This window comes from Haliotis asinina, chromosome 10, assembly GCF_037392515.1.
Source record: "Haliotis asinina isolate JCU_RB_2024 chromosome 10, JCU_Hal_asi_v2, whole genome shotgun sequence".
NCBI lineage: Eukaryota > Metazoa > Mollusca > Gastropoda > Lepetellida > Haliotidae > Haliotis > Haliotis asinina.
In genome coordinates this window covers 40,847,652-40,875,582 of record NC_090289.1, presented here as the reverse complement: position 1 = coordinate 40,875,582, position 27,931 = coordinate 40,847,652, and the positions used below count along the sequence as shown (strand labels likewise).

Here is a 27,931-nt window from a genome sequence, read left to right as displayed (position 1 = left end):
TTTCAATTCTCAAAATTTAATAAATAAGATGTTTTATTATTTAAATACAAATAAGTAACTAAAAACAGTCATGAAGATCGTTTTTTACACGTTTTGACTGAAGCAGTTAACAAGTCAGTACTGATAGCAGCAGATATTTATATTTGTGAACATAGTATCTATTTCTAGTTTGTAAATGAAAAGCCCACTGTTTTCCGTTTCATGTTTTTTTGGTCACATTTCTATATTTCAATCTTTGCACCAATTTAGGAGATGATCTGTGATAGTTCTTTTTTCATCATCAGCATCAATAATGCTAACTGAGAATGAATATTACACTTATCACAAAGAAATCACTTGTGATGATGATGTGATTATTTCAGAGACATCGCTGTATGTCAGGATTCTGGTACAAAGTGATAGAGTTCACTGATGTCTACAGCTATGTTGAAAGCAACTAACCTGGCTAGCTATTCTCGAAGCGTTCATAGCGCTACAGACTTCTTAAGCCCATTCTTAACACATTGGCTACAATGAAAGTTAAGAATTCTTAGGGCTACGAACGCTTCGAGAATAAGGGCCCTGGTACACTGCTGATAATGAAGGATGATGAAGATGAATATGGGATTTTATCCCCTGATCAGCAGGTTCTGGCAAGCTAAAGGGACACCACTCCGTCCAACATGTGAGACCAATTGGCCATGCTTGCCAAGCTTTGTGATGAATCCCCAGGAATGTTGACATTTAGACACACATAGACTCACAGTTCAGGTGTCACAGATCTACAAAGATCTGTGCAGTTTGAATGTAGCAAGTGTTTGTCAAACATGAAGATATCAGCACATTATCTGTGAATGTTTCCCATTTGCAGAGCCAACCATTTCACAAACAACATGTTAAAGACAAATACGCACTATTTTGTCATTCATTAATGTAAGCTATGCTGCAATCGGTGATCAAACTGTGGACTCCTTCTCAATGGACTGGACTGATCCTGTAGATTGTGACAAGGCCCTCCTTGGTGGCATCGGTCGGCCTAGGCGCCGGATTGTTGATACATGTATGTTTCTCTCCAAGACTTCATCATGGGATATAAGGTAGCGACTCTGCAGAGAAAAACATTATTACAAGCCCTTATCTTCACCTGATGTACACAAGATGATGAGTCAGCACTCACCACAGTCTGCTTGTAACTCTACTGATATTCATGACAAGCATTGGCACTAGGGTGACATAATCCCTTGCTGCAAATTATCAAATCGAACTTAAAAAGTAATGAAACTTTTAAGATGAAATGACATGTTAACAAAAATGTGACCAGTCAATTTCTTTTGATATCTTGCTCTTCAGTTGTTCAAACACACATATATTTTCATACTGACTTTGACCTTGACATGAATTTCATAGTGTATGAAATATGCAACAAATAGTACTAAAGAAAAACATTCAACAGAAGTCTTGAAAGTCTATGGAGAAAATCCAGAAAACCGTTATTGAGATATCTTGCTGACAATTCAGGTTAACATGCTGAAATCATCAACGCGTTGTAGTGACCTTCAAAATTATGTGAAGGTCACCTTTATTGAATGGGCCCGGTGTCTTCCCTAGATATAGCTTGGTGTAAAATATGAAGAAAATCCACTGAATGGTTGATGTGATATCTTGCTGAATATCTTAACATGCAATTTAACATACTCAAATCTTCAAAGTGTTGCTGTGACCTTGAAAATTAAGTGAAGGTCAACAAAATACACTGGGCCCTGCACCTTCTCTAGATAAGCTTGGGGTTAAATATGAAGAAAATCCAGTTCTTGAGATATCTTGCTCAAAAGGGAAAAACATTAAAGACCTCTTGTGACCTTGAAATGAAGGTCAAGGTCAAGAAACCTGATTGGGACCTTTCTTACCAAATATGACAAGAATCTAGTCAATAGTTCTTAAGATATTCAAAAATATTCACATACGTACAGTTGGATGGACAGAGCCCAATGCTATTTCCCCTCCTTCACCCTAAACACAAGGCGGGGGACAAATATCTCTACATCAGACACATGATATTTCTCAATCTCTACATGGTATTCATGATATATCTATATGTCGTGTTTGTGACATATATCTACATGGTACTGAAGACATATCCCTACTTGTTTTGAAATACTGTAAATCACAAAATTTTTGCGTCGTGATATTTTTGCCAGTGGCGACCAACAGACGTTTTTACGTGACAATATTTTTGGGACTTGCCTAATTCTCAAAACATAGTGTAGTTTGACAGTTTCAAAGCTTACTTGCACCTGAAAGTTTTATCTGAAGTAAATCCAATCACAAATTAAAGTTTGCCACTAATCTTGAACACCATTCAGTGGAGTATTTCAGCATGTATGCAATCAGTGTTTTCCTAAAAACAACACTTGCCTAATAGGCCAGATAAGCTTAAAACAGTTCAAAGGGATTAAATTAAATGGAATGACTCTAATAAATTGGCACTGATGAAGGACTAATTTAGTCAGTGTCTGCGAAGCTGATGATCTCCAGATAAGTGTCATGAAACCTATCCATGCCTGCTGGATGGTCTCGGCCTTCGAACAGTCTCTGAGAAATGTGTGTTGTGTGGTCTGGACTATCGGACGTACTGATAGAGTGACTTTTGTTCAGGTATCCATTGTTTGACATGTGACACGTGAGTATGAGTAATGCTAGTAATTAGTCATTCTTCGCGTTGTTGTCATTGCTTAATATATGTATTGTCTAGATCTATTGTTAATTATATGAACTGATGAATAATAAAGCGAAGATAGGACAGGTTGTTTGCTGATTATTCATTGCATTCTACCAGCAAGTTGTGTCATGATATTTTTGCGAGCTCAAGTCATTTCCAATTTTCACAAAAATATCATGCTCACAAATTTTTATGATTTACAGTATTTCTGTGGTATTCATGACATGTCTCTACAAGTATTCATGACATATCTCTAATGGTGTTCTGTCATTTTTCCATGTGGTATAAATGACATATCTCGATATGACATTCAGGCCATATCTATATCTAAGTCACCTCACGGTTAACAATGGGGTCCTATAGACTACTCTAGCCCCAGTCCCGTGACTGTACATCAGTTTATCAGGTAGCTGCATCCACTTACCACCTTCCAGTCACGCAAATCTTTATCCTCTCTTTCATGTCTCTTGTCCTGAAATCAAAACTGGAATTTGTATCATCTTGAGGAGTGAGTGATTGATTGAGTGACTGAGTGAGTGAGTTTAGTTTTATGCCACACTCAGCAAAATTCCAGCTATATGGCTGTGGTTTGTAAATAATTGAGTCTGGACCAAACAATCCAGTGATCAACAGCATGAGCATCAATCTGCACAGTTGGGAACCAATGACATGTCAACCAAGTCAGCAAGCCTGACCACCTGATCCTGTTAGTTGCCTATGACAAGCATGGTCACCTTTTGTGGCAAGCATGGGTTGCTGAAGAACTATTCTACCCCGAACCATCACAGGTCATCATCATGAGGACTACTGAATTAATCAACGGGGCCTCCTTTCAAGACATGCTAGTCACATTACAACTATTGGAACATTTTTAGAAAAGTTTCAAGCCTTTCAAAAAATAAAACAACAGCCAAACTGCAATACTTCTGCAACTTTGGTATCTACAGAAATAATTTTTACATGCATATTTACTCTGGAATGTTCCACTGATTTTGAGCTGGCAAGATCTTGCTTCATCTCTATAATACTGATTGACTGAGTTTTACATACATTCTAGCAATATCATGGCAGGATGCACCAGAAATGGGCCTCACACATTGTACCCATGTTGGGGTTTCTGGCAAAGCATTAACCACTAGGCTCCCTCATCATCCGCCGCTAAGACTGAAGTTGGCATCATTGAGAAATAAGTAAAGAGATGAAACAATGGTGATTTGGGTTTGAAAGAATGAGTGTGTGAATGAGTTTAGTTTTATCCCACTTTTAGCAATAATCCAGCAATATCACTGCGGGGAACACTAGAAATGGGCTTAAGACATTGTACCCATGTGGGGAATCAACCCCAGGACTTCGGCTTGACATACAAACACTTTATCCATTTGGCTACCCTACATAAAGCTAACATGCAGGGTGACATCCTTGTGAGCAGAGCATCTTATTGATTGTGAACTTACAATGCAACTGAACACCCAGCTGGCTGGCACCCAGATGATCAAGGACAGCACGATGACCGTCCCCACTATGTTGCTTCTCATGATTTCCACTGGAACACACAAAATACAGTTTCATATTTTTCACGACTAAGAATGATGCAAATTATACATTCTGTAAGTCACTGAAACACAATATATGTTAAACTGAATCGATTTTAATATTCTGATCACTTGTGATCCATTCTCTTCCCACAGGGGTTACTCCAAGTCATATATTCCCATGTATCCTCTGCCATAATACGGCCATATTCAGGAGATAAACATCATGTGTTGGCCAGTTTCTGGGTGTTATTGAGTATTTGAAGCCCGGGAATACATTTGGAACCGACAGCGTCAGCTGGAGTTTTCAAATGAAATATTCCCAGGCTTCAAATACTCAATAACACCTGGAAACTGGCCAACACATGATGTTTATCGACATTGTAAACCAAAAAGTAAACCAAAGGGTTTTACTGTCAGCACTCCATTACATTGAGTACAGGTACAGCAGTGAAATGTCATCTGCAGGCCGTTTCTGATGGTTCCCATGGTAGCCTCTGGAGCTGAATTTTTGTGACGTCATTCTGACTTTACGTCACAATATGATTTGAATGACGTCACCACTGTGGATGACGCAACAAAACAATTGTTTGCGATGTTTCTACATGTCAATATGCCGCGAATAGTCTTGCAGTTACCGGGAATCAAATTTGATGATGTTTTTCAACCAGTCAGATTACAGAACACAGTGACTTTCGGTTTACAATTCCCATTTCTCGTAAAATCCCCTGGTGCCTAAAATTGCAACACAAATTATCTCCCTTCTTTTTATCCAATGAGAACTTGTGTTACGACTCAGATCCAACATAGAAGCTGACATGGGGCTAACTGGTCACTTTTTTTCGCGAAGGCTATATTTAGTATGTCATGTGTAAATGAAAATCAGAAACTAGCAATAGAAAGTGGGGCCACAAATATCCCTCCTCCACCGATGACTTCTGTTGATGGGATACACAAGACATTTAATATGGTTAGCTTGTTTGTTGTCAACAGGCGTGATGGAGACGCCATTGATCTATTATTACATGACTGAGTTCTGTCTAGAAGAAACATTTACACATCATGCAGGGGGATAGATTTTAGGTTTCACAAAGCATATGGAAAGTACTGAGGCTTTGTGAATGATCACTTTTTGAAACAATGTCACTGATTGCACAACTAAATCTGATTACAACCGATCATGAATCCTGGACACTCACACCACGGAAGGGCCGTATGTGTGAACAGTGGTTTAATGTGGGAAGAGAATGCTTGTGATCAAGTTTTGTTTGAAACAGGGAAATTACTAGACATGATTAATATGTGGCTTCAGAATTTGCATTATATTATGGAGCACCAAAGTTTTGATGGCAAGTGTGAGCCGAGCCGAGCCGAGCCGAGCCGAGCCGAGCCGAGCCGAGCCGAGCCGAGCCGAGCCGAGCCGAGCCGAGCCGGGCCGGGCCGGGCCGGGCCGGGCCGGGCCGGGCCGGGGCAGGAATTCTATCTGGGTTTTGAATCCACAGAGTGAAGTTGGAAGTACCCCAAAAGTACTAAAATCTGTACTTTACTGAACTTTAAGTGCAATCTCAAATAAAATACACATTCCAGATATTCAACTTACCAAATTTACTGGGAGTGAGTTTCTCTATGAAGTCAAAGAACCTGTAGATAAGCTCAGTTGTGGTCTTAATGCATGCTCCTTTCTGAAAACAGATGGCACCCAGTTCTCATATCATTGCTGTAACAAGTAATCATGTCAACAACTATAACCAGATACAATCCTAAGGGACACAATCCTTTATTCCCACACTATCAACAATCCCATGCAATCCTCCATCCCCTACAGATGACCATCTCAAGGAGCTGACCTACCTTTGAGCAGTAACCCTGGTAACAAGGCCTCCCTTCTTCCAGGTATCCACCCTTGGGTTTACACTCAGTTGGGTCGCTGCCTCTTTGTTTACAACATCTGGCACATGCATTGCTTTCTGTAGAGAGAAATCAAAATTCTCATCTTAGGGATGTCACGATACATAAGTTTCATGAATTGATACATAACATGATACCCATGTAGATGCGTCCAGGGTATGATGGAGATTTATCGGAACACATACCCTTGAGATATCGAAGATGCAACTCAGTGAGCATGATCTGTATATCAAATCTGGATCAGGCAATCCAGTGATTGACTTCATGAGCATCAATCTATTGGTATACAATATGTATGAACCAGTTTCATGGAGGCTAACTACCAAATTCCATTTCTGCCTACTCTGAAATCTCTGGGCAAATGACTCTAAGGGGGAGGTAATTCATTTTACATGAGTTGGTATTAAGCTGTGTAAAGTCAAGTATAAACAGCACGAACATGACCAGAAAATCTTGACACTGTTTGAACATAATAATCAATATGTTGTGATTTGATTTTTTCATAAAATTGCCACAGAAAATATGAAAGCACATTTAATGTCAGTAACTAAAAGCAAAGAGTTAATGTTCCTCACATATCATTATTTAGTGTCAAGCCTTGAAATCATGCCTTATAGTTACAATACATCTAAAAATAGGTACAGGAACATAAGATTCTTATTCATTAATGTTTTCTTTGCTGACATAACAATGTTCCACAGATGTATGTTTTATGTGTAATGCAACACATAGCAATATTCTATCTAAACAGTAGTCTGTAAATAACTGTGCCCGGAGCAGACAATCCAGTGACTAACATAATGAACATTGATCTCGGCAGTCAGTACAATAACATGAGTCAGTGAGTCTGAGCACCTGATACTGTTAGTCATCTCCTCTGACAAACATATGTTGCTCAAGATCGGGTCTCACAGAATTTTCAACAATTCTTTGAGGTATGATGACAGACAATTCACCAAATCACAGAGACAGGCCGTGATATTCTTACATCCAGGATAGGATTTCTGAACATCTGACTTATGCATATAAGTAGTGAGTAAATAAATATTTATTTTTAAATATTTAGCAATATTCTGGCAATATCATGGTGGGGGACACCAGAATGTCGTTTCTCACATTGTATCCATGTGGGGAATCTAACCTGGACCTCTGGCGTGATGAGCGAATGTCTTAACCAGTAGGCTACCCTACCTCCCCATATGTATGTAAGTAATATGGGAGTGACGGTTATGTATGTAAGTAATTTTGGACAAAGGGTTATGTATATAAGTAGCTAGATGAATATCTCTTACTGTCCAAACAGATACACGGCTCCATATCCATGACTTCACAGAAGGACTTGCAGGCTCCACCATAGCATTTCCCACTGTAAAAAGTGTATTGACCACATGTGTGAGAACATGCAATCCTGAACAAACCAGTCATAAACAACAGATCATATCATCTGGCTAACTGTTCTTGCCAGATACAACTGGATCCTGTAAATCAGAAATATTAATATGTAACTAAGTAAGTTATTCACCATTTCTGTTTGTTACTGTTCTCCCTTCCATACAATTTGTATAATTATCAGTCAATAAACTAAATTCCTTCAGATCCAGTTTCTTTTGTTGGTAGTGAGTGAGTGAGTTTAGTTTTATGCCGCTTTTAGCAATATTCCAACAATATCATCACTAATGACACCACATTGCAACCATGTGGGGAATCGAACCCTGGTCTTTAACCACACTTTAACCACAAGGCTTTGTTTTATTAGTACTGTGAAACACTGGTTATGTTTGGGGATTAATCCCCAAATATAACTGTAAGCTGTACCTACCCATCTATACAATCTGTTCCATTCACTTTTGGCTCTGCCATTGGACAGTCAAAACTAGAACCACTGGTACAGTATTAAGAAAAACTTTAAAACAAAATGTTCTTCTGATTACAAGGCATTTTAACAATTGGTAAACATTTCACAACATTCTGGGGGTCACTTCCTTTGAACATAAGTTACATAAATGTCACTGTAACAACCCTCCAGCCATAAATTATGAACACCCCAACAACCCTCTACAATAAGTATGTTAAAAAAATGATAGATTTACAACCTTTATTTTGCAAAAAATATCAAAGTATAATAAATGTGAATTTTCAACAAAACCCCCTCTTTTGCTGTTTGCTAACATGTAAATAACATGCTGTGATACACAGGACACTTGTGACAGAATTTTGGAAGACTAAGCATAGAATCATCAGTTTCTGGGGTGACGGTTGCCAAGGATACTTGCACTTGGTGGTCTGTAGACAACTGTTTGGGGATGAGCTTCGACACTGGTAGTCCACACTGGCCATCTGGCAATTCTCACAGCACTCATAGTTCATTGGGCTGAAACAGAGACCAGTGTTTGGCCATACCTTTCTGACTGGACACAATCACATACCAGGGCCTTGTTTACAAAAACCTCTCGTAACTTTCCTCATAGCATTCTTCCTTCCTATACTCAATCTTTGACTTATGACAGTCGTAGTGCTATGAGATCTTTGTATAATGGGACCCTGGATTTGTTCAAAATTGACTGTAATCGGCGACTAATGGAATCAGGTGGTCAGACTTGGTTGACACGTAATCGTATCCCCGAAGCATAGATCAGTGCTGATGTTGTTGATCACTGGATTGTCGATTCCAGATGTGATTATGTACAAACAACTGTCATATAGGTACAGAATTGCTGAGCATGGCATTAATGATTAAACAACAAAACAACCAAACATGAAAACTCACTTACTGGACTGAACTATATATCAGATCAGATGCCCAATCCACAAAACGTTTATTGCATGATGCCATGCTTAAGACTTTGATAAAATATAGATTATTGACAGGTCATAATGTTACAAACATTTTGTGTATTGGGACCATGGTTAATAACTCTACTTCCTTCCTCACTATGTTCACATGTCAATGCTGTGGGTATCCATCTGTACGAGTGAGTGAGTGAGTGAGTGAGTGAGTGAGTGAGTGAGTGAGTGAGTGAGTGAGTGAGTGAGTGAGTGAGTGAGTGAGTTAATGAGAGTGAACCTTTAGCAATATTCCAGCACCATCACAGCAGGGGACATCAGAAACGGGCTTCATACATTGTGGCCATGTGGAGAATTGAACCAGTGTCTTTAGCTTGACGAGGGAATGCTTTAACCACTAGGCTATCTCTCAGCCCCTCTACCTGCACACAAAGTTTATCTACCTGCAAATGGCTCCTGACTTGAACCGACAATTGCGGGTGCAGCAGTCGTCGCCACCAGGACCAGCATCACAGTTCTCCAGATTGTCTACAATGCTGTTTCCACAGTACGGCACATTGTCCTTCCTCTCTGTCAACACAAGAAATCAGGGGATGACATCAAGTGGCATTCAGATGTAACAGACTAGGATGATACCGATATTGGAAGAATTTCACTGATTCTTTCATTTGCACAAACTGTCTGTAGCACAATTTTTATCTACATAAGATCAAAGATGTGCAGAGATATGAATGTTCCTGCATTTAGGACCATATTCATATATAAGTCTGGGAAGGAATAATTCCTTTGTGAAAAGTGTAACACATGTCATAGTGGGACTGCCCTTTCTCAGTAAAGTACAGATTCTAGTGCTTCTGATTGGTTGAGTCTAGTGGTGACTATTGATGGAGCAATAACTACTGTTTAGGAGGTTATAGGATAATTGGGATATTTATATAGTGCACATATCCATACAGTTAGTGCTTGCGCAAGGTGCTGGTATTTGTTTTCCTCAGTCACTGGATGTGTCTCAACGTAACAGGAGCAGTTAACTCTAAATTGAAGTGAACGAATCTGGTACTTCCTATATTTTGCGCTGCACATTTATCAACAGAAGTCAATTACTAAACTATTAATAGTCACATATACTACTCATGGATCAATAGTTTTCTATTTCTAACATTGATTATTTTCTATCAGAGACTCAACAATTGCAATCCATTGATGCATCTTTACAGCCCAAGTTAAGCCCCATCCAGGATTTGAACCCACATCCTCAGAATCAAACACCTAAACACCAGGGCCTAGATTTTTTAAGCTGTCTTAGTGCTAAGATAGTCGTAAGTTAATGTTAACGTATGGCACTTACGACTATCTTAGCGCTATAAGGGCTTCGAAAATCTGGGCCCAGCAAGCAAAGTCAGCCACCTTGCCCACTCAGCACCCACAGCTTCCACAGTTTTTAATATGTTTGGATACAATATGTGAGGTTTGAGTTGCGCATCGAACACATAACTACACCAGCTAAACCCTGGTGTCCATGACGTCCAGGCAGACTTCACAGTTTCAGTAACTTTCACAAACATTTCAGAGAGAGTAGGGTTTTACACCACTACATAGCAATTTTACTTGTACATCCAAGAGTGAGTGAGTTTGAGTTTAGTTTTCCATTGCTTTTATCAATATTCAAGCAATATCATGGCGGGGAAACAGGCTTCACACAGTGTACCCATGTGAGGAATCAAAACTGGGTTCTCAGCATGACAAGCGAAAGCTTTACCCACTTCTATTGAGTTTAACCTTTCGTACGCATGTTCACTATTGTGAACAGGGGGATAGTGCGATGGTGTTCTTTATGACAAAATGTGTGATAACACTGCTGTCAAACATGTGACTCCATTAGAAGTATCCCCCATGTTCATCATATAAACTTCCTAATGCCACAAAATGAAGAAACACTGTTGCATTTTTCACTCATCTTGCAGGTTAGAGAATCCTCAGACCAATGGAACATCAGACACGTCTTTCAAGATGAAAGACACCATGAAAATTGAGGTATGAGGTAGACAGCAAGAGTCAACGGCTCTTGGCTGTATTGGGCCCCTTTGGGCCCTATAGGAGTGGTCTCACAAGACAAAAACAAGATTTTTTGTTTTGTAAATAAATTTTGTTAAAATATTGTTACAACTGTTATTGGGTTTCAAAATTGACATTTTAATGCTGATATGTACCCCAAGGAGGACTTATCTTGAAAAAGAATTCTACAAGTCATTCAAAGAAGAAGCAATGTTGTTACATTTGAGGGGAGTGATGTAAATACTTTGGGCTCTCTGAGGCTTGATGCAAGAGCAAAATGATAACTATATCTGAGATATGCATCGACAAAGCTTCTACTTTGAGACAACCATAAATTTGACATATAAAAGTTCAATACAATGATTTGGCAGCAGAGAATTGAATGTTCTGTGACTTGCCAATTCTGCACCACTGAATTGCTTCTCCTACATATAAGTGCAAATGTCACAGAGTGAGATGGCAAGGACAGATCAATGAACTTACCTACAAAGCACTTGTATGCTTTAGATCTCAGCACATCAGACACATAACGCATGCTGCAAGGGGAGAATACCTGGACAGAACACATGTCATCAATCAGTCAAGATAGGACTAATACCCCTTTCATATCCGTTATCTGTAACTAATAACAACAAGGGCCTTGTGTCTAATAGTTGAATTGGTTTATGTCTGGAATGCAGAGGATCTAAGTGCTCAACCATATCTAAAGCATGGCTGGTTGGTTTGTTGTTTAACATCGCACTCAGTTACATTCCAGCAGTCTGTAAATAGTTATGGCTGGACCACATAATCCAGTGATCAACATCATGAGGATTGATCAATGAATTTGGGATGTGATGACGTGTCAACCAAACCAGTCAGCCTCACCACCCAGTGAAATTAGTTGCCTCTTATGACAAGCATGGGTTGCTGAAGACCGTTTCTAGCCCCTATCTCCATGGGTCTCTCAAGCATTTAAACATTAAAATCTTTAACATGTCATAAATATCCATACTGCAAGATATTCAAGAACTCTATATTTCTTGAAAACACTGTGTGAGCTGGCCTTTCATTTAGGATGTGAAAAGAGTTACCTTTCGGTGTTTGAATAGCACCTCAGGTTGTATATTCCCCTGAAAGCTGAGAATACGCTTCAGAACACTGACAATGATGCAGATATCTAGTGTTTATTGCATGGAATCAGCTCAAGATGATGAATATGTCAAGACAAAGATGGTACTTCTTACATAGTTGTTCTCCTCCCATCCGCTGACGGCGTAGGGATACATGATGTAGCGCCCTTTGTTGAAAGAGTCAGGGGCACACTCATCTGTATCTGTATCATGCTCACTGCCCCAGTTATGACCTGAAACAAAATGAAGCTACTTAAAACAATCGTTCCAATATACTTACCATATACCTGTATAAAAATCCTTACCAAATTTTCTCACATATACATCAAAGTGAGTGAGTTTTAGTTTTATGCCGCTTTCTTGCAATATTCCAGCAATATCACAGCGGGGGGACACCAGAAAATGGGCTTCACACAATGTACCCATGTGGGGAATCGAACCCGGGTCTTTGGCGTGACGAGTGAACACTTTAACCATTAGGCCACCCCACCGCTCCTATACATCATAACCATATACACTTACATAAAAATTCTTACTTCAAGTCCTATTAAAAAAAACATGCTTGCTGTACATGTATATACTTCAACACAATTCTCACCATATAATAATAATATGTGCATACGAGAGCTGTACGATTTTCACAAACTTTCTTTAAACACCCCTTGAGGAAATGGTTTGTCCCTAACGACAAAATAAGAGAATCCATCCACCTTAGAAGTCCTGCAGTATCAAGGTAGGGATACAAACACTTAGCTTCAGATAAGCGGGACTAGAACCTGTCTGTAGCATGATGCTGAACACTCCTCAAAGCCACACTCACCCACCCTTTACCAAATTAGCATGTCATCTGAATGGCTTTTTGTTCCCCTTTATTCACTAAAACAATATCTAGATAGAATACATTTTTATACTCTTTTGTTTAGACTTAGTTTATGTAAACAGAATACTCTTTTGATCTGGCTGTAAAATGAATACTTACCTAATTCTGTTGATGGTCCAGAAATAATGAAAAGGCAAAATAAAAGAGACATTTTAGCATATTTTCGTAAAATATCTAGGATGATATGACAAGTTTGTTACAGGCATTTAGAGGCTATGGTATAAACAAAGCATGAAAACCATATAGAAAGGTTGCTTGAAGAAGATTATACCAGCTCTGAAATTATCCAGTGACCATTGAGATAATTCATATTGAAGCATGTGATAAAAATATATCATATGCTCCCCAAAAAATGCCATGAGCTGTAACAGGTATCTATTGTGAGCTGTAACAGGTATCTATTGTGAGCTGTAACAGGTATCTAGTATCTATTGTGAGCTGTAACAGGTATCTATTGTGAGCTGTAACAGGTGTCTATTGTGAGCTGTAACAGGTATCTACCATGAGCTGTAACAGGTATCTATTGTGAGCTGTAACAGGTATCTATTGTGAGCTGTAACTGGTGTCTACCATGAGCTGCAGACAGGAACCTACCATGAAAACATGAGCTGTACATAAGGATCAACCATGAGCTGTATACAGGTATGTGCCATGTGCTTTAACTGGTACCTACCATGAGCTGTAACCAGCATGGACTCCTGGGTGAGCTGCCTGATCCCAGCTGTATTCAGTGAGCTGCTCCATCCTGTGTTGAGATAGCGCTTCTTGCCCCGCCTTGTATAAGCTGTATTTAACATCAGTTATATATCAGTGGTGTAATGCTACAGAGACATAGGAGTGTACAGAGATAGAATGACATGACAAAATATATTGATGTACAACAATTGTATTACATTACATGTATTGGTATATATACGATATTGCCAAATATTGAGATTCAGGTACCTGGACTGCGATAAATTGGGAGCTAAAGTACTTGACAGTGACACTGACTGTAAACAGATCCATTTTTCTTCATACTAAGGCCCTAAAATATTGGCTATGTTTCAGATAACGAGTAATCTCAAAATTGGTTTGGTTTGTTTGGGAGTCAATTTTCAGTTTTATTCAAATCATAACATTGTAAAACTTCATGCATTTTTTGTACCAAGTTTTCAGGAAAGGTATTGCAATACCTATTGTTTCCAAATCATATTGCAATATACTGGTAATGTCATTTAGCCCCATTACAAGTTACATTGATATGAAAACACATGGAACATTAAACATACTGAACAAGGGCCATTTACAGTGATTCTCTAGAACTTTTAAGTTGGCACAATCTTCATGGTGCCCATCTCACCCCGAAGCTTATAGTGGGTGAGTATGGTTACATACTACTTTCAGCAAATATCCCAAAAATGGGCTGGACACATTGTACCCATGTGGGAAACCCTAAAATGGTTCTTGGAGAGACAAGCATATGCTTTAACCACAAGGCTACCCCACCACCCCAGGTGGGCCACAAAACACATCATTCACCTTAAGACGTTTTTATAGCAATAATTTTGCTGAAATGATGCAAAGTGTTGGAGACACAAGAAAAGAGACATCACTTACGTTGGGAACATATCCCTCCTACAGTGCCAAGTCGTGGTGACGCTATGTATGCCAGGCCGAGGACACCACCACTGAAAGTCTGGTACGTGAACAGATGAGCCAGACAGAATCGGCCAAAGTAGACATGGCTGCTGAACTCCTGTATGATAATGGAACAATAATTGCATGATGACATTTAACCTCATCACTCTGACACTTGTCATGAAAATACTCTTCGGTCTTCATGGCCGTTTTTCAAAAGAGGCAGGAGCAACGTTTTTTTAGTGTTTTTCACAGTCTTGGGCTATATTACTTTTGTGAAAAGATAAAATAAAATTACAAAAATATAAAATTCTAATACAGACAATACAGTAATTTTTTAGAAACCCAGATGAAAACTGCTAAGAATTTTCATTGTCAATTTTAGATCCTGATTCAAAATTGCCTGTGTTTCAAAGATGGCAGCCTTACATTCAGCAGCTGGCGGGTGTCCCATGGTTTGGTGTTCTTCATGTTGTAGTGCAGCTCACCCTTAGCAACAGATGTAGGTCTATTGTGGATCCGCATCTACGAACAACATACAACGATCCACTTTAAATACAAACTGAAAGTCTCATTATGCGATTGGAAGCATTACTATCTTAAACCTAGAATGTCATACAGACCCTAAAGCAAATACACCCAATGTGGCCCACTCAAGTCTAAAATATGTGTAACTTTCAAAATTTCTGAAAATAAGGAAACTCTCAGTGTTCCATTTTATTATACTTTATGTACATAATATTTTGTGTGCAAAATATGGGTTTTTTTTCAGAGAATAGATACTTGAACAGAAACAACCCAGAGATAACATGTACTGCTGTGATACAGCATAAACACACATCAGAAAATAATGTATGGAACAGTCAATATGCCACACATACACACATGTTTTCATGGATGTATCTATGTTTGCCGTAAGGGCTAATGCTTGGCACAAAGTCTGCAGCAAATGACGAAAAAAGGTTAGCTTAAAATAAATACTTCTTATTCACAATTAATGATTTTGAACAATATCCAAATTTTTTCAAATAAGTCAGCCAAAGAGATACTTATTAACTGCCACAGTCAGTTTGAGTAACACCAGAATGCATCTTTGGAAACAGAAGTAAGTGTGTTCATTAGAAAATATTTCTTTTCAAAAGCATATATTATACTGAAATGTAATTAATGGTGCTTAATTACATTCAGAAGTATGTAGACTCATCAATCATAAAGACGATATCCTGACCGTGACCAAGCCATTTCAATAGCTTGTTGTAAGGAAAATAGGATATAGTTCTTACAAGTTGCTCCCAAAATATAATTTTAATGTTTTTAGTTCTGTAAATGCTGATGGCTTGGGTCATAAACAATACAAATTGAGATTCCTACATTCATTTCATGCTGGTTTGTGACAAAACAAGGCCCTCAGAGAAATTCAAGGCAAAGCATGGGTTCTTCAGCTAACCAAAGCCAATATTATACATTTTCTCATAATTAGTCAGCCATCCGTCATGTTTCATCAGAATGTGTAACAGCTCTCTTTTACAGTCAAATCATAATATGGACACACACATGTACAGACTGACTGACATATACACATCAAGCCTATGCCACAGTGATTAAACAGTGAACTGGATAAAATGCTGTGACTCAAGGTCAAACAAAATCTTACCTCCTTGATCTGAAATCCAAATCCTGTCTGTTGCCTTTTTTCACTCCACAGCGTTTCACGGTAAATGTTGTCTATCCTCTGAATAAGCCCAATCTGAAAACACAAACCTGCCCTGAGTAACAGTGACACAGACCATGACCTTGGCCCATATCTGAAGCTAGAGTCTTGAAGGATATAAGACTACTAAGAGAGAGAGTACTGAATGTTACAGTGGATAAGTTTTAAAATGTATCTTTTATTCTGTTAAGATTAGCTTATAGTTGTCCACATTTCTTCTGGTCTGGTAAGATCAGCTTATAGTGGTCCATATTTCTTCTGGTCTAGTAAGATCAAGTTATAGGTATAAAATTCATAATGTGGTATTAACTATTGCACATGTGATAGATCGATACATTAGTGCAATGAGTCCCTTTTACAATATACTGGCGTCGGTGAGATTTCCCTGCAGGAATGATATTGAATACATTTCTACTTCAGTTTCTTCCCTAATGTGTCACTGAGTAGCCAAGAGAATAACTTTGCAGCCTGGAGCAAATGATTGTATTAAGAAAGGCTCAGAATCATTACCAATCTCTCACTCAGGGAAGAAAATGACTAATGTTTCAAAGCTCTTTGATATTTCTCTAAATGGTACATGCCATTTTGCAAATGGCAACCGGACAGGATTATAACTTCTATTCTATAGATTTATTGTGTGTAAATAGGTAGGTACAAAACTTAAAAATGACTAAAAGCAAAATATTTTGAATTAATGAAAACTGTATACTATGATATGTATTTCATTGATCATTACGACAAAGTCGTTGTAAACCTCCAGGCAGAAGTACTGTTAACCTGTAAGATTGTCGTGACAACCTGAAAAATACTTCCGTGAAATAGTATCTCATATAAGCCAACTCCCTACTACAGACAGCTTTTTTGTCCTCAAAATTCGTCTCATCTAAGATATGGTATAGTAACTGAGTAAAAGGCAACATCAAATATTGTTGTAGTTTCTGAGGCTGGTTCTATTGTTTAGTCCATCTTCAATGAAACCCTGAGAAAAGTATGATACCATTTGATACCTCCTCTCCTTTCTTACCAGATAGTTTACAGTTCGATGTTTGAAACCTCCACCAACACCTTCATAAAACAAGTAGTCTGCAACCACCATTAAGTTGCATGTGTTTTTATTCAGCAGCCATGCCTGCCTCTTCTGACGTCCATGGTCTGGAAGACAAACAGAAAGATAGCTCATGACAACACACAGAACCCTTTGTTAATGAATGATTATTTTGAAAAATACACAGTTCTGATTGGTTAATCACAAGTTTCAAATAATATGAACAACCTCTTAGCAATTGTTTGAATTTCAGTGTAATGTTTCAGTGTTACCATAGTTACTGGCAGATGTACATCGGAAGCTTGTAACAGGCCCCTCTAAGTAATGGAAAGAATTACGGCAAATTTGAAGGAATTATAACACAAATGTAAACAAACGCAGCCCACTCGTGAAACAATTGCAGTGATATCGGTAGTTTAGTGGTAATATCAGAAACACAACATCCCTATCGGAAACAATGTCGGTAATACTTGAAACAAGATATCGGCCATCTTCAGAGATTTCTCGGTTCAGTTCCGTGATTTGTCGGTCGCATTCTGAAACTCACACATCAAAACATGGCGTCACTGGAAGGAGCACCCGTCTCGGTGAGTTTTGTTTTTAGTTTCTACTGTTTTCATTTTCATAATTATCCATCATTGACCACCCGTGTTGAATGCGTTTAGGTATGAGGTGTTGTCGCAGCTATAAATTATTTTTTTAGGAAAAGATTGTCATTGCAAAAGAGCGTCATGTCATGCCCCTGGATGCTTCCAATGTTCAGACGTAAACAACCTCAGGTCTCATGATGCTGCGTTTGTTTACATTTGAGATGCAATTCCTTCAAATTTGCCGTAATTCCTTCAGTTACTTAGGGGGGCCTGTGTAAGGTAAGGGACAAAATTTCACTGTATCAGGTTTATGGACATTCAAATTTCAATATTTTATTGTATTACTACTTTAACACAAACCTGCTGTATCTGTCTGGTTCTGATCACCTTCTTCATCAATTTCTCCATCTCCAATATCAGGATGAATGCTCTCACACATACTTTGTCTGGAAATACAAATATGTTGCCACGGCTACAGAGTTCGCCTTGCTATATCATCTAGGATAAACCTACTGTACTATCAGTTCAGGGTTTGAATCTCATATTCACATGATAGACATGTATACCATTTGTCAACATGTAATTCTCAACCCATGTTAAGACATTCAGTTTTGAGTGAGAGAGTGAGTTTAGTTTTATGCTCCACTCGCCAACATTCCAGCTATATTGAGGCAGCCAGTAAATAATTGAGTCAGAGCCAGACAATCCAGTGACCAACAGCACGAGCATAGATCTGTGCAATGGGGAACCGATGACGTGAGTCAACCAAGTCAGTGAGTCTGACCACCCAATCTTCTTGCGACAAACAGAGTAGATTTTGGAAGGCCTATTCTACCCTGGACCTTCACGGGTCTGTTCAGTTTTGAATGAAGTATCAAGCTTACACTCATAATAGAAAAAACACAACTACTATTTCCTCATTCAATCAGACAAAAATGATAAAATTCCTGGTGGTCTAAATCCACCCTACAACATCCTACATCTACCTCTTGCTGCTGTGGTTGGCTAGATGAGGGTAGGTGTGATCCCACTTGATGTCGGAATGGCGGTATGCAATAAGGGTGTGGTTGTTGGAGGGAGGCAGGTGTCTCCATGATGGCTGAAACATCATCAATTCATTTGGGAAAAATATTCTGTTTTATTTAATAATAAATCTAAAAGTGATTTTAATGATGCCTTTCAATGATATCATGCCAGCTTATTATTACCATGGTCAGTCGGTCAGTATGCTCTCCATTTTCATTCTCAGCACCATGGGAAGTATACAGCCAGATATTGTAAGGTGAACAGTCATATGCAGGGGTTCAAAAATATTTTGAAAAGTCACTTGGCACAGGACATGTGACTTCAAGAAAGGAACTTGTCCTGACTAATTTTCCACTTCCCCTGATTTTGTGACATTATGTGGTACCTTAATGTTTACTGGACTATTTATCAAAGAGTGATAATTTCACTCTTGACTAGCTCAACTTTACTGTTATTGAGAACTTTAATAGCTTCATTATGAGCAGATATGAAATGAAATCCAAGATTATTTGTAGTTTGAAACCATAAGTGGAAATTATCTAGTAGTCAATGGACAACTAAGATATCATTATTTGATTACCTGCAATGAAAGGTAACTTGTCCCAGGTTTTGGGCAATGGGATTTTTGAACCCCTGCTTATGACTATCTACCTGCAACCAACAAACGTCTTTTGCCTGACATGACATGCAACATGTGCTTCAGTGTGAGATAGGACTTCAGAAAGAAAGCAACAAAACATGGGCCCCCATCCAACTGCCACTGCCTAATGTTACTATCAACCCCTAATTTGTGACCCATTTACTTCTAAATATATGTGAAGTCCTCATATAATCTGTACAAATTCAAGGAATGCACTTCACAAAATATATAACCTTTGACTTTGGATGTTTAACAGGTTCAAGCAAAATATAAGCATCAAGGTATATTAACAGCCACAGAAACTGATTGTTGGCCAGGATCAGCTGAACTCATATGGAACTAACACCTTGAACCCACTAGGGTTCAAGGGATTAGCTTCATTCTTGCAGTTTACCCATGCATAAACAACAACACTGTGTAGATTACCCAAATTGTGATGAGTGACTGTTTATACATGGGTTAACCTGCTGTTTACTCTATTATGTTTGTACTGTATCCACATGTGACTGTAGACTTCCTGTTAAGAACAGCAAGGTTGAAATTCATCCATTGTGGAGCGAATGTGAGAAGAGTAGATCTCATGTTTACCAAAACACATGGTGCATTAAAAACTGAAATTTGATTTCTTGGATTTTCAAAATGGATTAGCAGTCTTTTGCAGGGCTACCGCAGTGTATGAAATAAGCCCAAACCTTAGCCAGGCATAAGGGGTGGTATTCATAAAGTTTCTAAGAATTTTCTTAGTTTTTCACTTCAGTTTCCTTATGAATTCTTAAGTTTAGGAAAAACATCTTAGTTTCTCTCTTAACCCAATGCAAGAAAAATCTTAGCTATAAATCTTCTTACAACCTAGAATTTTCTAAGAAGAAATCATAAAGCATGATGGGATTGTATGTACCGTACTAGTGGTGCATGAATGACATTTCAAAAAACCCCAAGTCTAATTTTAGCAGCGGAGGCAAAGTCTTCAGTGGAAAGGATAGGAAAATCTTTTAAAGCAGACGACAAAATGGAACCTCAAACAAAAGCAAGTTAACCTAACTGGACAGAGGAACATAATTTGCTTCTAACCCTCCTTGTGGAGCGAAACAAGGGACTCTTACTCGCCAAATTTGGTGCGGGGGTAACTGCCCTAAAGAAAAAGGAAAAATCATCAGTTGACTAATATGCGAGCACGACAAAATGCAATGATATGCATATATTCATGTTTCAATTTTTTGGACAAGGATACATATACCATATGTTTTTTAATAGAAGTTATAATATAAACTGGAGTCACTTTCCCTATGGTCTCCAGCATATAATGTCTAGTTAGACCTATTTGCATCCTTGTCCAAAATTCTAATTTATGCAAAATTTTGAAAAATGAATAAATGCATGTCACTGTAGTTTATCACACTGAGGTATTAGTTATGGGATAACAAAATTCACATGAGTAGATGATCCTAAATAGTTGGTAAAGGTGTCTGATAAATTTTGACAATATAGAGTTAAAGATACAGTCAAAAAAAAGTGAAAAACATCCATCCTCCAATCATACCAGAATTCTATTGGTGTGACATGTCTTATAAAGCACTGACAAAAATACTGCCTCAGTAGTACATGAATTATTCTCAAATTAGACATTGAATTGTATTCATTTTATTTTAACAAGTTCACATTTCATTTCGAGATCATAAGTTTGCAATAACCCATTTCAATTTTTGACGTTCCTATATTAAGGGAAGTATGTGTTATTTACCGGTTATACGCAAGTTGGTGAGTGTTGTTTGGCAGGAGGTATGGTGTCAGAAGCCACATTTTTGAGAAATACCCACTGTCTCCTAATAAATGAAAGTTGCTAGGTGCCCGTCTTGTTACAAAAAGAGAACTTGGAGGCCACTTTCTTGAGGGATTTGTGTATCATGTGTCGATCCTGGCCACTTGGCGACAACGTCGGTAATCAGGTAATGTGCATCAAAAAACCAGTTAAGTGTTCAGTGAGTATTAATGTTTATGGTTCACAAACGCAGGTTCATTCACACGTGGTGCACCTATTTGGACATGAGTCCCATCAATGAAACCAACCAGATTTGGGAAGTTTGCAACGCGGGCAAACTCATTTACATTATCAGTTAATTGTCTTTGGCATTATGGAAACGAGATGAATTGCTTCACAGTATGCCGTACTTTTAGAGCAGCAAACGTGGGTGCTACAGCCCGACTTACTGTTGGTTGTGAAATATGCATTTATCGGCATTGCAAACTGCATTCTGCCTGTAGCCAAAAACCTCAATGCCAAAAGCACTTTGTATAGGGCTTATAATGATCGGTTTCTAAAGGTAAATGCATCGATTTCACCCAAGATCAAGCCTGTCACAAACTCCCACCCCTATCAAGACCATAATGTCGCAATAACTCTCTATCAGTGTACAGATTACAAACATTCTTCCTAGTGTGAAAGTTTGTGTTTACATGAACCGCCATATTGGATAACTTAAGATTTGTCGTAATTAGTTAGATGTAATCATGAGGTTTCTTAAAGTTACGAAGTAAACTAAGAACAAAATGACTTGTCTAAGTGTCTTCTTACAAGTTAGGAACATTGTTAAGGAAATTAAGAATTCTTAGTGCATTTAAGAATTTTTATCTCTTAGGAAAATTCTAAAAAGCTTTGTGAATACCGCCCCAGGGCTGGTAACATTTTGAAGTTACCATCCAAAATGGATTTAGCCAGACCAGACACCAAGATAGGATGAATTGACATAAATGTATGGAATTTGCACAAGACCGTTGGACTGGCTAGCTGTAAATTTAGACAATCTATCAGAAATCTAGCCTATCTTGGGTGGTTGGATAGCCTTGTTTCACACATTGGCTACAGAAAAAATCCCTCTAGTACCGTGGGCCAATGTTTCTATTGCCATGTTACCTTGGAGACCAGTAAGCTAGTAGCAAATGGCAACACTGGTGTGTTAAATACAAATTACTGGTCTCTGTCATGTTACTGGGCCTAGATTTTCGAAGGTCTCTCGGCACTAAGACAGTCATAAGTGCCATACAATGGCACTAGCTGGTGACTCTCTCGGCGCTAAGAAAGCTTAAGAAATCCAGATCCTTGTCAATAAACTGTTTACACCAGGGATCAGAAATAGTGATGGTGTTATATCAATGCAAATGAACCAAGGCAAACCAGTGATTGATGACATGAGCATGTTTATATATCCTAAATGTAAATGCAAAATGTCCTCGTTCTGTGCACTCTCTGACAATGACCAAGGAACTGGTTTCTGCTTGTGAGGAACATACAACTTCAGGGAATTCATTACCTCAACAGAATAAATGTCATCTTTCATTGCAACTTGAATATTCCATTCTGAATCTTCCAAATGTGCATCAACATGGCCATCTTCATCTGAAAGTGATGAAGAAAATTAAAGATTAAAATATAACTTATTTTACATTTCCAAAGGAAATAATATTATAGATGACACTTATTGGTAATATCGGAGATGACATCATGCAGAGATAAACATAAGCGATGACATATTAAGTGCTGTCAGGTATTATCATCCTCGATATCTCCAGGGTATATGTTCCAATAAATCTCCACTATACAATGGAGATACTATATTACCTCCCTTGGTTGGCTTCTTTTCCAATCGTCTACGCCGGGAAGGCGAGCGAACCAATTACAACTCACTTTCGCTTTTTAAATTATTTAACCGACTAGCCTTGGCCACACAAACCATGCAGAGGTTCTCTGAAAGACGTAGAAGGAGTTCTTGCATACATTTTGTTTAAAGTTTCGGACCAATTTGTCTGTATGATTTCCGGAAAATCTGTGACCGCTGTCTTTGTTGGCACTGGCAAACTCGGTTGTAATGGCGGCGTAGCTGACTGGCTACTGTCAGAATGTGGAACCACAGCAAAGGGAGGTAATAAAGTTATCAGGCTGACTCGTAGATGCATCCAGGGTACAGTGGAGACTTAACAGAACGTATAGCCTTGAGATATCGAGGATGAGGTATTACATGCATGAGTGAATATAATTTTATGTAGCTTTTCCAGCAATAACATGGTATTGGAAATGGGCTTAACACATTGCAACCATGTGGGGAATCAAACCCAGATCTTTGATGTTGATAAGCAAACACTTTACCCACCAGGCTACCCAACTGTGGATGAAAGGTTATATTATGGCATGTTTCTAAAGAATACTAAAAAGTGATGCACCTGAAAGATGGTGATCATTGTTATGTACACTATGAGCATATGAATAATATTCACAAAGTGATGACTCTGTGTAACTATTCATATCTGAAAATGAACCAGCATACATCTAAGGGAGATAACCCTGCTTTAATGTGTAAGGGAAGCTGGAAGCCAAAAATAATGCTAAATTCACTGTGCCTATGGTGATACATGTTACCAGCATCCCAACATGGCGGCAGTTAGATCACTTGGCGATAAATATCCTCGAATTAGCAGTCTTCCACGTGTATACAGTCAAAATTATTGAGCATACTGATAAACTATGATGGTGCAAAAACACTGAATGCACTTAATTTGCATAGAGCAATAAGCATTTTTAAAATTGTGCGAGGATGTTGGTAATGCTAAGTCTGAATGTTGGCTGAGTCAGCTGTGAGTTACCTCGCATGACTTTAAAAATACATATTCTTTGTTTACATGTGAAAGACTGTTAATTTGAGGGAAATCATCACAAAGCGATCTACCTTGGGATGTTGGGATGCTGGTAACGTGCACCAACTTAGGTACAGTGAACACTAAACTGAAACACTAAATTAAAAACTTTTAACCAAACCAACCTGTTAAATGTCCAGTATAGAATTGATTCCTGTTGACATGAAATGGCTCTGTCTGCCCATCTTCATTAACGATATAAGACTGGAAAGAGTTGGACAACACGCTGACATCAGGTTTTATCACCATATTGAAATTTCTGAAACAGAGGAGGCAATGAAACTATTTAACAATGAATACATGCTATGTATTTTTAAAACTGCCCGATTCATTTAGCCAATGAACAAAATGCCCAAATATTTCATTTACAAAGTTCAAGAGGGTTTAGAAACACCACAGTGATTTTGAAGGCCACATACAACCAACAAATCAAACATAACTAGTGAGTGAGTGAGTTTAGTTTTACGCCGCACTCAGCAATATTCCAGCTATATGGTGGTGGTCTGTCAATAATCGAGTCTGGACCAGACAATCCAGTGGCCAACAACATGAGCATCGATTTGCATAACTGGGAATCGATGACATGTGTCAACTGAGTCAGCGAGCCTGACCACCTGATCCTGTTAGCCACCTCTTATGACAAGCATAGTCGCCTTTTATGGCAAGCATGGGTTGCTGAAGGCCTATTCTACACCGGGACCTTCACGGGCGCAAACATAATTACATATCAAACATATCACTTATTCATGATATATATAATGCATTGCTGATTAAGAAAAACACAAATCAGTATAATTATAAGCTTACAATCGCAAATCATAAGTGCAATATTTTGTACTTGCGTTTACCTTCGACACAACAAAGCACCGAACCTAGTCAGAGCTGGTGGGTGTGCGCTCAAGTGTAATGAAGCTTTTTCATCGGTCACTGGTTCATTTGCCTATATGCTTAGCTGGCTGTTTGTTTATGGCTTATAAGCAGAATTTAATTTCGAATCGCATGTGGTCAGTGATTGAGGTTGTGCATTGCACATTGTCATTAGCAGACAGGCAGGCAGACACATAGGTGTTAATAAACCAGACATTGAGTTTTCTCTGTGAAAGAATCTGCATATCACAATCAACAATGTTTTTTCAAGCAGTAAGTAGATCATTTACTTGTTTGTGTACACAACCAAGATTAAACTACTGCTCTCGACCTCACACTCCGGGCAGGCATACTGTTTCAAGCTTCGCGAACCTATTCACTGCACATGTTTTATAAGCACAGTGTAGGTCATTCACATTGTAAATGCAACTCCATAAAAATCATCATCACCCCCACCAATCATAAATTTTGAATGATCCCTAAGTGCAATCATCTTGAGTGCAACATGATAACCTATTTCTCCTCACTTCTCCAATAAGTAACTTAGTACAGAATTCATCTTGTAATGCTGTAGTTTGATATCGGTAATTTCCAGACACAACCTTATTATAATACTGAAACCACTTGACTAGAAATTCTTGTACACAACAACCAAATAAAAGGAACAAATGGGAAAATACACAGACATGTATTTGGTGGTTTTCATTAGCTCAAAATGCTCGTGGTGTTTGTCATAAAAATAATGAACATATTCTCTCTAAATTTTACCAATCAGTACTTTCTTGTCTAAACAAATACACTATGCATGATGCATGAATTCTCAGCGAATGATAACAAACATTCCTCTATCTGTTCCTTTACTACTTTACTAATATAGTAATACATATCAATGTCACATGGACATCAAATGGTCAGATTGAAATTAGAAACCAGCTAAGCATAAGCAAGACTTTTAGTAAGAATTAAATGTTAAAATCATTTACTGACTGAAGTTGAAGAATTCAAAAAGATGAGACCCACTGGTGTAAACATAATGAGGCATACCAAACAGCATTCTCTTCCCACAGAGGTTACTCCTGTCATATCTTCCTACGCAACCTCTGTTCTAATATGGCCCTTCATGATGCGAGTGTTCAAGACTCGTGATTGGAGGTGTTCAGATTTAGTTGTGCAATCAGAGATGTTGTTTCAAGAGTGATTATTCGCAAGATCTCAGTAATTTCCGAATGCATCTGGAAAACTTGCCACTACCAGTTTTGGTTTCTACAAACACATCATGGCGATTGATCCCTACATCCTCTATTGCCAGTTTCTGATTTTCAGTTAAACATGAAATACCGAATCTTTCCTTCGCACATTGATGAACCAACGCCATGGGGGCCACCATATTGGAGCTAAGTCTATTTAACGCATGTTCTGATTGGATAGTAACAAGGGAGATAAATCATGTTGTGATTTTTTGCCGCAAGGCGATTTCTCCACGACCGGGAAATATGGTCGTTTTAGAACAGAGGTTACGTAGGAAGATATGACATGAGTAACCTCTGTGGGAAGAGAATGACCAAACAGCATCAAATACCTGACTTACATCATAATCTGAACGTAGATACTCAAAGGCTTTAAAAATAGGAACCTGCTGACAAAATAAAGAATTATAAAAGTCATACCTTCCTAAGGCACTGAACCAGACCTCCTTATAAGCTGTACTATGTCCATCAGCGCTTCTCTTAACACGACTCCGCACCTCCACTGATTTCAAGGTTTCAAAATAATGTAATTTACTGTTGATATTACCTGTAAACAACAAAAATACTCTATGTATAACAACGGCTTACATTCTGGGACACACAACAGGACAAAACTCATGCATATTCATCTAGCAAACCACCCTTTGAAGAATATCAGAGTATAAATATGAATGAAATTTGCTGAATGGACCTACTGCTACACGCTCATCACAATGTAATAACAAAATCAATTAATCAATATCTGTAAATTCTTTTCAGAAAATAAATCTGACATTGTGCAAATGATGCACAGATTGCATTGACAGTGAATAACACATCTTAAAATGATTTGTAATGTCAATACAGCAATGTTACTATGTTACTGTCAATATCCAGAGTCAAAGGATGTGCTGTTATTGATCATACTATACTTAGCATATAGTTAGACGTGATGTAAACAAGGGTGCCCCAGTGCACAATTCCCACATAGCTGTCATGCCCGACATTTCTAACCTGATCTCACACGATTAAACATATGTTGGTGTGAGACAGAGAGGTAATAATGTCTTTCTAAACGCTGTCATAACAAAGTCATGAGATTTTATAAGGCCGCAGATCCCCGTGTCAATGGTAAAGAATAACATGTACGACCCGTAATATATTTTGCATTTTTAGCAGCCATTGTGTCGTCTTGTACGGCTGGGCGGACGGAGATTGCATTACTGTGTAATTGCGTTTTAAATTAATTTCATTGCTTTGATGTTTGGTAAGAAAATCAACTTCGTTACACTTTTGTGATTGTCATGGTTATTTTTAGACATCTACTGAATGACATCTAAGAATATCTGGGAATCTTAAATTAAACAGAATATCTTGTGTTCACACGAAATATTACATGCAACGGGGCTTTTCTTAACTTACCTTGCACTAATTTCATACACACACACACCAAGACCACGGGTATACACTTCATAATGGTGGAATGAATGATTATCACTGACAACGTTCTTGAAACTGGAAATCACATTTCGTGGAGGCTGAGTTACTAAA

General features: G+C 38.3%; 1 protein-coding gene across 1 annotated transcript; it reads right to left on the bottom strand.

Annotated features, from left to right (window-relative positions):
• LOC137298694 (ADAM 17-like protease) lies at window positions 1–27,931 on the bottom strand. The gene is made up of 22 exons (XM_067830975.1): window positions 27,803–27,931; window positions 26,822–26,948; window positions 24,413–24,546; window positions 22,910–22,995; window positions 18,922–19,034; window positions 18,296–18,381; window positions 17,325–17,452; window positions 16,244–16,336; window positions 15,019–15,114; window positions 14,569–14,707; window positions 13,643–13,753; window positions 12,204–12,322; window positions 11,461–11,530; window positions 9,366–9,492; window positions 8,408–8,509; window positions 7,958–8,020; window positions 7,431–7,504; window positions 6,082–6,197; window positions 5,831–5,912; window positions 4,153–4,241; window positions 3,123–3,170; window positions 1–1,085 (listed from the first exon to the last, which is right to left on the bottom strand). Exons 1-22 carry the CDS (start codon window positions 27,852–27,854, stop codon window positions 936–938), a joined length of 2,205 nt encoding a protein of 734 aa, XP_067687076.1. The 5' UTR covers window positions 27,855–27,931; the 3' UTR covers window positions 1–935.

Bases quoted from the DNA above. Each gene is read 5' to 3' on its own strand.
- LOC137298694 (XM_067830975.1), bottom strand. From the start codon at position 27,854: ATGAAGTGTATACCCGTGGTCTTGGTGTGTGTGTGTATGAAATTAGTG. The intron at 12,323-13,642 runs GTAGGTACCAGT...ATTTTGTTTCAG, and splicing joins CATGCTGGTTACAGCTCATG to GTCATAACTGGGGCAGTGAG. The intron at 6,198-7,430 runs GTAAGAGATATT...TTCTCTCTACAG, and splicing joins GCCGTGTATCTGTTTGGACA to AAAGCAATGCATGTGCCAGA.